The 15,402-nt window shown below is 36.5% G+C and overlaps 1 protein-coding gene across 1 annotated transcript; it reads left to right on the forward strand.

Moving 5' to 3' along the window:
• Window positions 1–3,436: 3,436 nt before the first annotated feature.
• Window positions 3,437–5,361, forward strand: LOC110767762 (MATE efflux family protein). Its single transcript, XM_021971408.2, has one exon. The coding sequence runs from the start codon at window positions 3,558–3,560 to the stop codon at window positions 5,229–5,231; it is 1,674 nt and encodes a 557-aa protein (XP_021827100.2). The 5' UTR covers window positions 3,437–3,557; the 3' UTR covers window positions 5,232–5,361.
• Window positions 5,362–15,402: the final 10,041 nt, after the last annotated feature.

Here is a 15,402-nt window from a genome sequence, read left to right on the forward strand (position 1 = left end):
ATTGATTTCCACACTTAGAATATACATGTGTGAACATGAAGCAAATTAATCCCTCACTAATCTCTAATTCAAAGTTCAAACCCTGTTTCTGTCTCTTCCCACACTACCAACCAAATGGGAATGGCTTTCGGTGAAGTAGACAATATGCAACAATGGCTTTTAGGGAGAAGACGAAGTCAAAAAAAGGAATTTTAATATGCTTCTCTCAAAAGTGCTTTCTCAGTTAAGAAGAGCTAGCACCCATCGAGTTTAGTTTTGAACTCATCTATGGGTTGGGACTGAAACTTTAAGAAGTTGATCTTAGATAATATCCCTAATTCATTGACCAATCAATGTTCAACATATAATTACATCCTAATCAAAATCTTCTTGACTACAACAAAGACTCATTGAATTTGGATCCTTAATTCGTTTTTTGGGTTGGGATTAGAATGTGAACGGGTGGATTATTAATGGTAATAATGACTCATGACCCCCCATTAAGCTTATCATCTCATTTGGAACTATTATATATATATATTTACATGTAACTTTTTCGACATTTTAGATCCAAGGACAAGACTATGACATTATCGTTAAAGGAAGTAGCGGTTTGTACAAGAGCTTTTTTGTTTTCAAACTATTGTTCTAAATACGTACAGCATTGTAAAGCCAAATTAACTAGGTTTCCTTAACTTTTTTCTCCTTTTTGTTTTGTACCGGTTTTCTTTTCAAAGAAAAAGAAAGCCAAGATTACAGCTGATTACAAAGGACTGAGTTCACTATTGCAGATTTCTTTAGATTCTGTTGAGATCAGCCAAGAACCAAGTTTGAAACTTGATCATTAGCATCAATGTCTGAGCTTTCTGTAACTTGTTAGTTTTATGTTGTTGTCATCTTTTATTTATGCAATAAGGATCCCTTGTGGTATATATTGTCTTCCAATTGTTTGATTGTGATTGATAATTTGGCTACGTGAACCAACTAGTCAAAAGTAAAAGAAATACAACTAACTTTGAGTCATCATCTACATTATATATGTATGCATGTGCTTAATTGGTATATATATATATAGACAATAAAGTTGTAAAAAAGTCTCTTCATTGTCAACACAGATTATGAAGGAGTTAGAAATTTCACGACAAATCCCAACTTCAGTCCAATTGTGATTTTGAACTTTTTCTCTGGCGGAGGGAGGGGGAGTTTGAGTTCTAAGTTGCACCTGCAACATAGTCCAAATGCTTTTATTGCATGCCGAAGAATTTTGTGGCATGCATGTTAATTGTCGGCAAAGATTCATTATGTTATGTATAACTTTGTATATCCCTCACTTTCAGCCCACATTAGAGATTTAGTCGGTGCTGGATCTTAGCCTTAATTATCAACATCAAATTGCTTTATTTGGATTTCATTGAGTTCCGCAATGAAATATTTCATTGAGTTCTTCATATCGTGATGAGCTTCATCAGTCAAGACTAAATTAGTTTTTAAATAATGTAGTTCAAGTGGTTAAGAATACTTATCCATGCACTCAAAGTTATAGGTTCAAATTCACTTTTTCCATATCGCTTAGAACTTCTTATTGGAAGAGATTGTTTTTCTCCCAATTGTTAAGAGTACAAAGTTAACATGGCATTCGCTTCTTCTTTAGGCATATATTCACACGGTTGGGTTGATTGCGACTCTTTTTGCAACATCTAAATCTAGTCGGCAGTTTTTTTCTTTTCTTCCAACTTTGGCTTTTGCATACTTTTTTTTCTTTCTAAATATTTGTTTTTTATATGTCTCATTTTAATTTGATCTGTGTAACGTCTTTTCTTGGTTCTCATTTTAGGGTATCTTGTGAACCTTCACACTCACGTCGAAGGTTCCACCGAAAGTTGGACTCATAAAAATGACAAAAAAAGGTTCTCCTAATAACTACAAATGAGTTTGGATGGGCAATTTGCTGAAGTTATAATCGAATAGTCCAAAAAGCAGGAAGGAGAAGTCGAATTGTTGGGTCAAAGCACAATTGCGAACCAAATTATCAAAGCATGCAGACTTCTTTTTGTGTAGAATTTTCTACACGTTTTTATGACTAAATCATTGTCTTTGTCTGAATAATTTGACTCAAAATGAGTCCTTGCGCCTTACCATGGGCTTACTTATGGGTTATGACCTTTCTTATACGGGTGGGAAGAGAGCTGAAAACAGTAAGGAGACCAACCCACTCATCCGTGTGGGAGCGTTGGAACCATGGCTGCCATCCACTTGGCAACGTTTCTCTCAAATGAGCAGTGACTTGAAGCAACAGGACTTTCAAAGGCTTACTAGAATAATAATATATTTTTTTTAAGGGGCACATTCAAAGGAAAAATCCCAACAAAAGTTGACCTTTTCCTTTCCAAAATTGATTTGCAAGTGAGAGTTTACATCATCTGGAGGGAGAAACACTTTCATGCAACAAATTCTTTGTCAATAACGTAATGATACATGGGATAATTTTTCTATATATTATAGTATTATTGATCGAAAATGGCACATTATTTTTTCATCCGGAGAGCTTCCCTATTGGGCAATGGCCTATGGAGTTTGAACCAAATGGTGCCCTTAGAGTTGAGTGAATTGAACCCCAAAGACTTGTCTCCTATTCTCAAGAAAAGATGCCCAAAAGTGGCAAGTTTTGAATGGAAAAGGTTCCGTAGGAGACCCAAGTACTTGTGGCGCCTGCCCTTGAAACATATGCCTGCTGCAGTTGAAACATGGTTGAATTTGAATTGATTGAATGCAAATTGCAATGCATGCGATCATGAACAAGAAGAACGATTTAATGACGGCTTCTTTCTTTTCTTTGGACCTATCCATAAGCCACAGACTGTAGAAATAAACAAAAAGTTAAAAGCGTTGAGCCGTTTCCATGAAGCAAACAAGTTTTTTTAGGCTGGCATTTGCAAAGGGGGGTATCTCATATTTTAAATTAATCTTTCTCTTCTCTTCTCTGTCTGGCTTTAAGTTAAAATGTTATTGAAAATTTCCTTGTATCAAAGACAGACAGCATAGGTGGGGTGGGCCCAAATGGATGGGCTTTTGGATGTATTGAAAAATTTGAGTCCATGTATAACTGGCCTAGACACTCCAAACAGCATATTTTGTCCTAGCCTGTGTCTATTATGGCCTCTTAACCGAAAACGTTATGAACTTTGACTGTCTTTATTATATTAATCCGGTTGTTAATCTGTATATCCGTCTTCTCTTCTGTCTCGAGGCTTTCTTTAATTTAAGGTTTGGGGATAAATTTAGAAGAAGAAACAAAATTAAACCAAATCTTAGTTCTTGAGAATTGAAAGTGGATTTTACACCCATCTCTCACTAGGTTTTGCTGGCCGGTCATCACAAAGACTCTATAGTCCCTCCAAAAAAAAGTTTCCACTAAATTCTAAGCCCCATAAACCCCCTATAAAAACCCCTCCACCATCCCTCCCTCTTAAGACCCCCACAATCTCAGCTCTCTCTCTCTCTCTCTCTCTCTCTCTCTCTCTCTCTCTCCCCCTGTACAAATTAACTTACAGTTGATTGATCCTTAAGCGCATATAATAATGTGCAAGCTAACATCTCCTTCTCCCTGCTGCAATGGCAATTCAGACCACCCTTACCTTGTCTCCATTAAAGACTCAGAAGAGCCCAAAACGCTCACTACCCCATTAATCTCCAAAAGCACAACATCCCAACCAGAACAAGTACAGAAGAAGCTACAACTAAACGCACACCACCAAACACACAAACCCCACCAAAAATCCCATTTCTCCTTGGCTCTTAAAGAAGCCAATTCCATAGCCAGCATAGCTTTTCCCATGATACTCACTGGCCTTTTACTTTACTCCAGGTCAATGATCTCCATGCTCTTCCTCGGCCGTCTCGGCGAGCTCGCTTTAGCCGGCGGGTCCCTCGCCGTCGGCTTTGCTAACATCACCGGTTACTCGATTCTCTCTGGCCTTGCCATGGGAATGGAACCCATTTGTGGTCAAGCTTTTGGTGCCAAAAGGCATACTCTGCTTGGCCTCTCTTTGCAGAGAACAGTACTTCTTCTGATATTTACATCCTTACCCATTTCTCTTCTGTGGCTAAACATGAAGAAACTCCTCCTCCTTTGTGGCCAAGATGAAGCAATTGCCTCTGAAGCTCAACTTTACCTCCTCTGTTCTCTCCCTGACCTTCTTGCTCAATGTTTACTGCACCCTTTGAGAATTTACCTCAGAACTCAATCTATTACCCTGCCTCTAACATTTTGTGCCACTCTAGCAATCATCCTTCACATTCCCATCAATTACTTTCTTGTCTCGTACCTCAATTTAGGCATCAGAGGTGTGGCTCTAAGTGGGGTTTGGTCTAACTTCAATCTTGTAGCTTCTTTAATCATCTACATCATTATCTCTGGGGTCCACAAGAAAACCTGGGGAGGGATTTCAATGGACTGCTTCAGGGAATGGAGGACTCTTCTCAATTTGGCAGTGCCAAGCTGCATTTCTGTGTGCCTAGAATGGTGGTGGTATGAGATCATGATTTTGCTCTGTGGTTTGCTGTTAAACCCAAGAGCCACTGTTGCTTCAATGGGCATTTTGATCCAAACCACTTCTCTGATCTACATATTCCCCTCGTCCCTAAGCTTCAGTGTGTCCACAAGGGTTGGCAACGAAATAGGCGCAAACCAACCGAAAAAAGCAAAGATTGCAGCCATTGTAGGCCTGTGTTGCAGCTTCATACTAGGCCTTGTAGCTCTGATCTTTGCAGTCGTGGTGAGGAACATTTGGGCAAGCATGTTCACACAGGACAAGGAGATAATAAAATTAACATCAATGGTTTTGCCTATAATTGGTCTCTGTGAGCTTGGAAATTGCCCACAAACAACAGGCTGTGGAGTTCTGAGAGGCACAGCGAGGCCTAAAGTTGGAGCAAACATAAACTTGGGGTGCTTTTACCTAGTGGGAATGCCAGTGGCTGTGGGGTTGGGTTTCGTTCTTGAGTTGGATTTTCAGGGGCTGTGGCTAGGCCTGTTGGCTGCACAGGGATGCTGTGCTCTGACCATGCTGGTGGTTTTAGGTGTTACAGATTGGGAGTTTGAAGCTCAGAAAGCCAAACAGCTGACCGGGGCTGAGGAGGTGGTTGATGACAGCGAAGAGGTTGAGGAAGACAAGCCAAGGAAAGCTAAAATCAAGGAAGATTGTTTAGATTACGCTAATAATAATAATAATAATAATAACTCACATGTTTAGTTTAGTTTTTAATCACCTTTTTTTTGTCTTTGATTTTTTTGTTTCTTTGGGTTTTGTCCTAAGCTGTATAGTAGTGGGTGGGTGCAATGTGCATGTAGACGAAGAAGAGTTAGTTTTGTTCTTTTTTGGATTTGGGAGGATATTTCTATTGGCAGGACTGTCTTTCCAGGAGTTTTTTTTTGACACTTCCACTGAAATTCAACTGCAAAATCTGTTGTACACTGCTGAATTTCAGAGGAAGTAGCCAAATTACAACTTGGTCAGGAACAGACAATCCCAACCCTCTCTCTGTATTTTGTACTCGGATACAAAGATAAATCGAAACAAGATTTATTAACCACAGACCCAAAAAAATTCCTTAAATTTATTTTTTCATGATTTGCTAATTAACTATTGTTTCAAAGATCCATGTTAAGGTTACCAAACCCCGCAAAAAAGAAAAGAAAAAACTAAAATCATTTTAAAAGGGTGAGTCTAATTCAAGTTATCATGATATTCAATAATACTTACTGAAATTTGAGTGAGTGCATTGATTGGCCGGACCAAAGTAGATACGACGGCTAGCTGGCCGGTGCAAGAGGCCGGCTGGCTGCAACTGCAAGTTCAAGACCTGGTCTTATGTATGCACGTTTTTGGGCACCATGGTGATGTGTTAGTCATCAGTTAATTAGTAATTAGTGAGTTGATTATGAATAATCACATGCAATGCAATTAATTGAGTATAAAGTAAGGAGAGCCCTGCTCCTGAAATTGGGAATCTTACTAATACTGTTGAATTGAAACAAAAAGACTAATTCTAATTAAAGAGCATATACTCACACCACATAAAAACTGCAACTTGCGACTCAACTTGCATAAAATGATCCCTAAACCACCAGCCAATTTCACTCCTTTTAGGCAGTCAGTTTCAAGACTCTGAGCCTGACGTGACCTAATAATTCCCTTAATTTCCAAGCGCTCTCTCTCTCTCTCTCTCTCTCTCTCTCTCTCTCTCTCTCTATATATATATATATACACACACATATCATCTTATCATCTGCTGCTTTTCTTTGTTACAAGAGATTTCAGAAATCAGAATTGGAAATTGGAAACTGCAGAGGGAATCATATCCCATTATTCCTTATTAGCTTAATTCATCATCATCATGAGCACATTATCACATGCCAAGGTCTGAGTAACAAGTAAAGGTTAATATTTTAAATTAATTACGTCCAAAATATTCCCATCATACTCATAGAAAAGGTTATCATCATATATTTGGTTTTTTTTCTTTAATTTCTTTAGGTTCATATTCCACTTATTATTCTATATGTTGGATTGAACCCATAAAAATTATTTAAAAGAAAGTTATTCTATATGGAGCTGAGCAGCTAATAACGACAACTGAGTTTGACTTTCCTTTGAGTTACAAAAATATAATGGGGCTTGTTTTGACTTTTGGTTTGGGTTCTTTGCTTGCCATTGACTTTTAACATCCGCTTAACTATTAATTAACTATAAGTAAAGCATATATTTTGTTGCAACAACAGATCAACATCAAAATGAAACTCATTAGATTTTGGAGGGGAATAAGGTCAAAATAATCAATGAATAAAAAAGTTGTTATTAAAATAAATTGGTTGAAAACACGTATGTATGTGTATATATATATTCCATTGAGGGACATCCTTACAGGGCTCACTCCGCATTGTATTTTATTAATATAAACCGTCTATTATGTAGATATTCATTCAAAGATCATCCTTACAAAATATCACTTGAATCCGATATTATTTGATCACTCAATTACATTTTTGAAATTTACTTTCTCAAAGTACCGTGTTTATTGATTTTGTTTATCTTAATTAGATGCCTTAATGATTCAACTTACATGATTTTTTGCAAGGATGATCACTAAATGAATATGTGAAAAATAGATGGTTTGGACCGTTGAAAAACATTTCGTAGGGTACCTTAGAAGGTGTCCCTCAAATAAAATATGTATATATATATTGGAATTAGGATGCATGCATCAAACTAAAAAGATGAATATATTTGAAGCCCTTTAACTTAACTACAAGTTCTTGCAGATGCAATGCTTAATCTCGATTAAGCCGGCACGGGCACACTCTGTCAAACCTCGTAACTAGCCACCTAACTAGCTAGATACAAATGTATATACGTATATAATTAGTGATTAATTATAAACAAATTATTGATTTAGGAGTTTGAATTGCTGGAGTGGCCTTTACTCCTGGAAAATTAATTAATTACGTGGTTGACTCAAGCGTTGAAGTCTTGAATTAAGTTGGCAATATTTTAGTAGCCTTGTTGGTTGGTCAAATGAATCATAGAGATGATCCCCATGCAGATAAATGTGCCAGGATGCCACCAAATAGATAAGACACTGCTTGTATAGCTGGAGGGAGGGAGGGAAGGAGGGAGGCCCTGCCCTGCATCAAGAAGACGATGGTTGACCTTATTTTTCTTATTCTACAGTATTGCCTAACTTGTCTACATAGAGAATACTTGATATTTTTATAAGAGAAAATCTTTTCATTCATTGATATTGCGACATGTGTGTTCATTTCAAGATTGCTTTAGTTTACATCCACGGGTCACTACTGATTAAGGAATTTTGTCTAAGGAAGCTACGAAGGTGAAGGGCATTGTCTACGAAGGAATTTTGCATAAAAGACAGCTTATGAAAGACAATGGAAATGCAGTGCAGCTCTACGCAGGCATGGAAATGCAACAAGTATCCTATAATTTAACATTACTGACTGCATGCTGTGGTGGGTAGGCCTTTGCATGGCTTATGGGACTTATTATTCAATTAATTATATCTTATCTTATGAACAATTTAATTAGGCCGGCACTCTTTGCTGCATTGAATGCATGGAAACCAAGCCTAAAATTATTAAAATTTGAGAGTCAAAAGAATCTTATTTTAAAATAATCGCATTTTCATTACTTCGCGTGGCTGAAGCTTAGTGACTGCATGCACATCTTTTAATTTTAAAGATAATTCTGAATATTCATTCATTAGTTACTTGAAACTATATTATTATTAAGAGAATAGAAAATGACCAAACGAATATATGCCTGCCGAAATGTTAATTAAGAGTTTACTGGCTGCTGTGCCTGCCGCCCTGGCATGTGACATCTAGCCAGCCATTTGTTCTTATGTGTGTGTTTGTGTTTTTTTTTTTTCCCTTTCCGCAATTTATAGTAGCAAATTCCATGTTAAATTGTTATTAATCCACGTCGGCGCGGACGTCGCGGTTTTGAAGTAATGACAATCGAAAAATCTAATGTGCTCATTCTGATTGTGATTACTTAGCTCCTTTAACCACATCCGGTTAAAAATCTCCTTAATTTTAAGCTTAAGGAAGATCAAGTCAAATACATATATATATAATTAATTGAGAAACCTTGCTTGTATATGAATCAAAGATTGACGTCGATCCTGACATCATTTGGGTTGTCCTAATTAGCAGATGATAGTTGTTCAATAATAATGCAATCATAAAGTACGGGCAATAAACTTATTTTTCCATGACAATAATAAATTAATTATAAATTCATGCGAATTAGGCAATTTGTCACATGTCATGATTCATGAACAGAGTAGAACATAAGCATGCATGCATGTGCTAATTAGTAAGGCAGATTTTCAGAAAAATATAAAACGAAGAATATATATATATATATATATATGCTGACAAGCTGGCCCAGCTCAATCCAAACAATCTATTGGGGTGATGCTTTTTATAATCACCATGCATCTTCTTGCTACCTACATCTACATGCATTGCAGAAATATTCGTACTCAATTATATATGAATGTACGTACAAGTGTTAAATTAATTAATATAACAAGACTCGATTCGAAAACGCTAATTTCAGGATTATACTAAAATTAAACAGAATAATTGAGTTAACAAAACCATAATCAATAAATCAAGCACCCAAAAAAAAAGAAGGGAAATTGCTATCTCCATCTTGAGTGCGATCATATATATATATGTGTGTGACTCATCAGAAGCTTATAATGAAATTTCAGAATGGAATTTACAGTCTTGGGAACTTTTGCCTGGTTGAAGTCCATGTCATTCTCCATTAATTCGTTATTCAAATTATGAGAGGAGTCTGTAAAAGGTAATATTTGAATTTTAAAGCTAACATTGTGCATTCGTACTCATCAACACATACGTACATTGGCGGAGTTTGAGCAAACAAGAAAAGAAAGAAAAATTTAAAATAGAAAAAAAACCAAATGAACTGAACTTACCCCAGTTGTGATATTTGTCATCGGAATTTAAAATTACAAAAAAAAAAAGTAAAAGCTGACGTTTATGAAAGTAACATTTGATTTCCTTAGGAAAAGTAATACATTACATTTTTGCTTTTGCTTATTATGGGGTCAACGTCAATATCAATATGTCATGCCGCCCCACACATAATCCAAAGTATATGCAGTTTATAGACCGGAGGGTGAACCATTTTTGAAGGAGCACACACATGCAAATTTCTAAGGAAATTCTCTCTCTCTCTCTCTCTCTCTCTCATATATATTTGAGGCTGATAGGTAAATTGAATTATTAAGAGAATTGCTGTGGAATCCTTGACTTAACCAAACCAACCCACTTTGTAGTTGCATGTGCTATATCCCATCCCCGTGAACATTTTAACTAGATTAGATTGTTTAATTAGCTGGCTCCATTGTCGTTAATCAATCACTAATTAATAATAATACTCCATCGTGTGCGATGGTGGATATATATGTGATGTCCATCATGAAGGTTATATAAATGAATCACCAATTAAGCCCCAATATTATGTCATCTTCAACTTTTAAAATAATACAAAATCAAAACTTAAAATAGGAGAAGAGAGGAGGAGGAGAGAGACCCCGGCCCCTGTGATGCGGCGAAAGGAGAGGGTAAGGTTTGGAGTTGGTTTATTATAATACAAAGTGATTTTGAGCATTTATTTCTGGACGATGTTGGAGTTTCATGTACTTGCTCTACTGATTATTACTTATCTACCTACACTTAATATTAGTTAGAGATGACGACGTAAACACAGTCAATGGCATGAGTTTCATTTTCAAATATTAATGTAATATATATATTTTATATGGTTGCCAAAAGATATTTTCATTTTCAAATATTGAAGATAATAATGGACCACTCACACGTGACACGACGCAAGCATTTCACATATTTTTGTATCCTTTATTTACTACATACTTTACTTTAACGCTCGATCGTTCGATCGTATATCGCATCGCATAGACAGGACTTCACTTTGAGTAGTGAAAGTCTCTATCTATCAGTCTTTAATCAGATAAAAACAGTATGCATGCTATAGGCTATAGCAATTGACTAGCAAACTGTGTAAAAGTTGGGCAATGACCCGATCAGAAGAGAAGATGGTGGATTCCTTGGGGGGAGACAAGACGGCGCGCACAGCTCGACCATGTAGGGTTTTGGGGATCGATCGTCTTCCCCAGGGTCTGCCTCCCTGAAACAGTATACAACTTCATTAGTTAATTAACATCATCTAATCTTTATGTTTAATTAGGATTATATTGGTACTTCTTGATAAATCTGAATGGCCACAATTCCGTGTCAACTTCAAGTTGGACCTCTCTTGGAGGCCTTGAAAAGGCAAATTTAAGGCCACTTTCTCTCTCTCTCTCTCCCCCTTTTAAGCTTCTTTAGACTAATTTCATATTCTTTTCCCTTTTTAGAGGATACGATAGGGATATCAAGGAGATAGACCAACAATCCCATCCCATTACATGAAAATTTAATTAAAACCTTGTGCATCATCGAATATTAAACTCCATTTTCAATCCTCGAATTTGTAATTGTTGTAGCTCTATTATTGTTATCGTATTACATATATACATTGTTGTCAATGTTTCATTCATGTCTTCAAAATATAGGCTTTTTATTACAAATGGTCCATGAGGTTTACGAAATTATCACATTTCGTTTCTAACTTTTTTTGTGACACTAACGGTCCTTAAGGTTAGCCTCCATACATCAAAATGGTCCATATCATTACCTTTCGTCAAATTTTCTGTTAAATTGATGACGTGACACATGTGTGGAGCCCACACATCCAATGGTTTAGAGCAACATGGTTCTAAATATATTATAATATATTTTTGATATGTGGAGGAGGCTAACCCTTAAGGACCATTAGTGTCACAAAAACATGTTAGAGACGAAAATTGATAATTCCGCAAATCTCATGAACCATTTGTGATAAAAAGCAAAAAATATATGATGTGGAAGTTTGTATCCCTTTCCGATACCCAAAGGACCCTAATTAAGCTAGTGATGAACAACTCAATTTAATGACCCCTCAATCCTATAATATAATATTACTAATCATACAAAATTTAAAAAATAAAAATAAAAACCGAGTGTTGGAATGAATAATGTGAACACACTATTGTACGTCAGCAAGGAATGCCACGCAAGCAGAAGACCCTTAATTACGATGTTTAACTAACTAATTGATTAGGACTAATCTAATCAAACTCTCCAAAGCAAAAGTTTGAATTCAAACATAAAAATACACAAAGCAGCTGGGGATGAAAGAAAGCCCCATGTATATGACTGACGACTCACAAATCAGTCACTGCCTGAGTCTGATTCAACTCACCCAGACATATTTCCATATATGTGTACACATATGCAAACATTCAGAGACATCGAACCCACAAAGAAAACACAGTGATGAAGCGCGCGCCGACGTTGTGTACTTTGTCTATGAGTGAAAGGGGTGGGTGGGTCAGTGGGTGCGCTGATCAATACAGTCATAGTGGCTGCTGCTATGTAGGTAGCTAGCATGTGCATGAAGGTCGTCGTTGCTGCTGGACTTTGATGAACCAAACCCCAAAAGTGCACTGCACGCTTACTTTTTTGATTATTATTTCGTCCATAAACGAATTGAGTTGATAGGTTGAGGTAAAAGGATTACGGGAGTCAAGTTAATACATAGAATCCTGTACACGTTAGCAACACTCAAATACTGTTTAGAATCTACATGTATGTGTTGGGAATTTGGATTTGCCTAGCTAGCTCCATAGATAATATTATCACTACCCTACTTGCATTCTACAATACTGTTTAGACCTAGAGGTCTAAATATTTACGTTTATTGTAATTAGGGTTTGTAAATCCCTCTTCACCTCTTCCAATGAGTAACATAAGGAGAGAGATGGAGATAACGAGACAATGAAATGAGAACAAGGAAGTTCTTACACGTTTTGAACACAATGATAATTAAGCCACTTAAACACCACAAATTAAAATGAGGTTATCATTCGAAACAATCGAGACAACTAACTAGCCAATCAAACTAAAGCACAAATTACATCTGTCACACAAGACATAAATTAAAAATTAGAATTTGGGAAATTAAACTAGCAATAGCTTTCAGTTATATATTATGGTTATCAGTTTTCTTTCGGTTGGCATCAAATCTAGGAATCTGTCACATGACTTGCCTCCACCAAGGAGAACAACTTAAGGAGCCGAAATTCTCTCTCTCATGAGATGAGACACATAATCAGATTAACCCAAACAATCTTTATCTTTTATCTTTTTTTCTTTTCTCTTTATCTGATTGATTTGATAATCACGGAATTAATGCGTATATATCTTTTCGATTACAAGTCTTGTATTAATATACGAGAGGAAAGTTTGAGTGATGATTTGTAAAGCAGAAACAGGATTTGCTCGGGGAAAAGGGTGGCGATAGAGAATCACAGGATAATGGTCACTCTCAGAGACGACGTCACGTCACAGAATAGACCAAATTAAAAGGACCCAAAAAAAGATAAAGAATAATATATATATATATATATAATTAATTAGCGGGCATAATTACGGGGATAATGGCAACAACAGAGGTCGTGGCACCCTCCACGGAGACAATTCAAGGACACCGTACGGAACGAGCGCATAGGCTCGGCATCCGAAGCAACCCGATCCCGAGGCTCCGAGATCCAGGCTGAGGCTCGGTCGTCATCTCTCCCCATAGAATATTTCTTTTTTTAAACAAATCAATACTTAATTAGAAATTAGGATCAAGATAATTGGGAGGTGTTTTTTTGTTGTTGTGGAAAATAAGTGGTAAATTGATGCAAAAACGAGATTACATAACATTCAGAACATCTTGATTGATATCAAATGCTCCTCATACTAAAAAAGTGTTTATAATACATACAAAGAAAACTGAACTAATTTACGCGTTACAAGATCGACCTGCATAAAGAATAGTATGTAGTACTAGTGGGCTAAGCCTAAAAGTTGATGATAGTAGCTTGATGTTGATCCATCTTAGATAGCCAAAAACTAAGTTAATTTATTCAAATTTTATTTAATTATTTTATAGCTAAGTAGTATGTTTGAACCAGATTTGTCAAGAGTCATACAAATACAAATTTAAAGCGCTGCACAAAGAGATCGAGGAAGAAACTGGATTTGCAGAGAGATTTGGAGACATACATACAATTTGTCAAGATATGTTTGCGTTCAATGAGAACTCAATCACTTTCCGTTAAGTTTTACTGGCTTCATTTCACACACACACACATGCATACCTTGTAAGACTCATATATATGTTTGATATTATCGTTACCTTCTACTATGATCATAGGTTGCACTAGTATATTATATTCACGAGGTTGATTTTGAAATCTTCAATAAAGTAAAAATTTGACTGCAAATTAAAGCTAGCTAGCTTCATCTTCATGCACGATTAAAAGTCCAAAAATGGACACCCACCCACCATGAACCTCTCTCTCTCTCTCTAACATTCTCTCTTTTGAAATTATATCATGTATGTTTACTGACTTTGGTGTTTGTGCATTTTCACCTTCTTTCTTTTTCATTTTAATGTTTTTATTGAAGCCAAAGCCAACCTAAACAAAAAAAGCAAGCTTACCTACTACAGCAATACTGGTTGTTCACATCCCAAAAGCAGTCAATAACTGGAATTAAAATGTGACTGACTCTCCAACCCAAAAGCTTACCTATGAGGAATTGAACTATGACTTTGATATCATGAAACAAGTTTTTGATTTAAAATCAACTCCACATCTAATTACTTACTAGAAGAAAACTCGGATTTAGAAAAGGGTTATCAAATCTAAAAACCCAACCCCTTTTGGGAGCCGGCACGGCAGCATAAGAAGAAGAAACCCAAGTTCTAGAATTATGTTAGTGGGAGCAGTTTGATTAAAAACAAAATAACTAGAGGAATGTTCATCCAAGGAACATATTTTTCTCTGAGGAAATGTGTGTGGCCATTAAACACCTTCGCACGATTTGGGCTTTTTGGCCCTTTTGTTGAGTTTGCTGGGCTTATTTTGCTCAACAGATTTTAGAAAAACCCATTATTAATAAGACTTTTTTGATCAAGGGTATTGGATATTGGCAGCGGACCTCAGCCCAGCCCAGCCCATTTTCTTTGTGATTCAATCAATCTTTTGTGGCCTCGTTGCTAGCTCAGAATTGTTCTTAGCTTGTGAGAAGTAATTACGAGTTGTTTTATGGTGAGGGTGTCATATATGGACTATAGATGTGGACCTTCATATTAGCCGCATAATTCCTTTGAATAGCAACTTCACTTAAGTTTAATGGAATGATCATGTGGTTAATATAAAGGTCCACGTGCGGAGTCCATGCATATATGACACCCTTACTATAAATTCTCACTTTCTTTGTGAGGAGTTATAATGAGATGGTCCTTAATAGCCGTTTGATCTAATGCAAAGTTATTACTGGACTATTGGATTGAACTGTCTCATTGTAACCCCTCAACATAGCCCCTCATTGTAGAAGCTCCCTTCTATCTTATCTTTTGTGGCCTTATTGCTAGCTCAGAATTGTTCTTAGCTTGTGAGCAGTAATTACTTTCTGAGATGCCAATGCCTGCTCCTCCTCGAATACAACTTTTTATACCTTACCTAGTTCTTCCATTTTGATAATTCTAAGATAAGTTATAGGAGGACATTTTTGAGCAATTAGATTGAGCCTCTTTTCCTTTTGTACCTCTTGCAACTAATTGCCCTGCTTTAAGGGAACAAACAAGGGATGACCCAGAAAATAGAAAAAAGAGAATCATCAGCACAACAGGGAAGTGATTTAGATATATTGACTTA

This window comes from Prunus avium, chromosome 2 (genome assembly GCF_965620075.1).
Source record: "Prunus avium chromosome 2, drPruAviu1.hap1.1, whole genome shotgun sequence".
NCBI lineage: Eukaryota > Viridiplantae > Streptophyta > Magnoliopsida > Rosales > Rosaceae > Prunus > Prunus avium.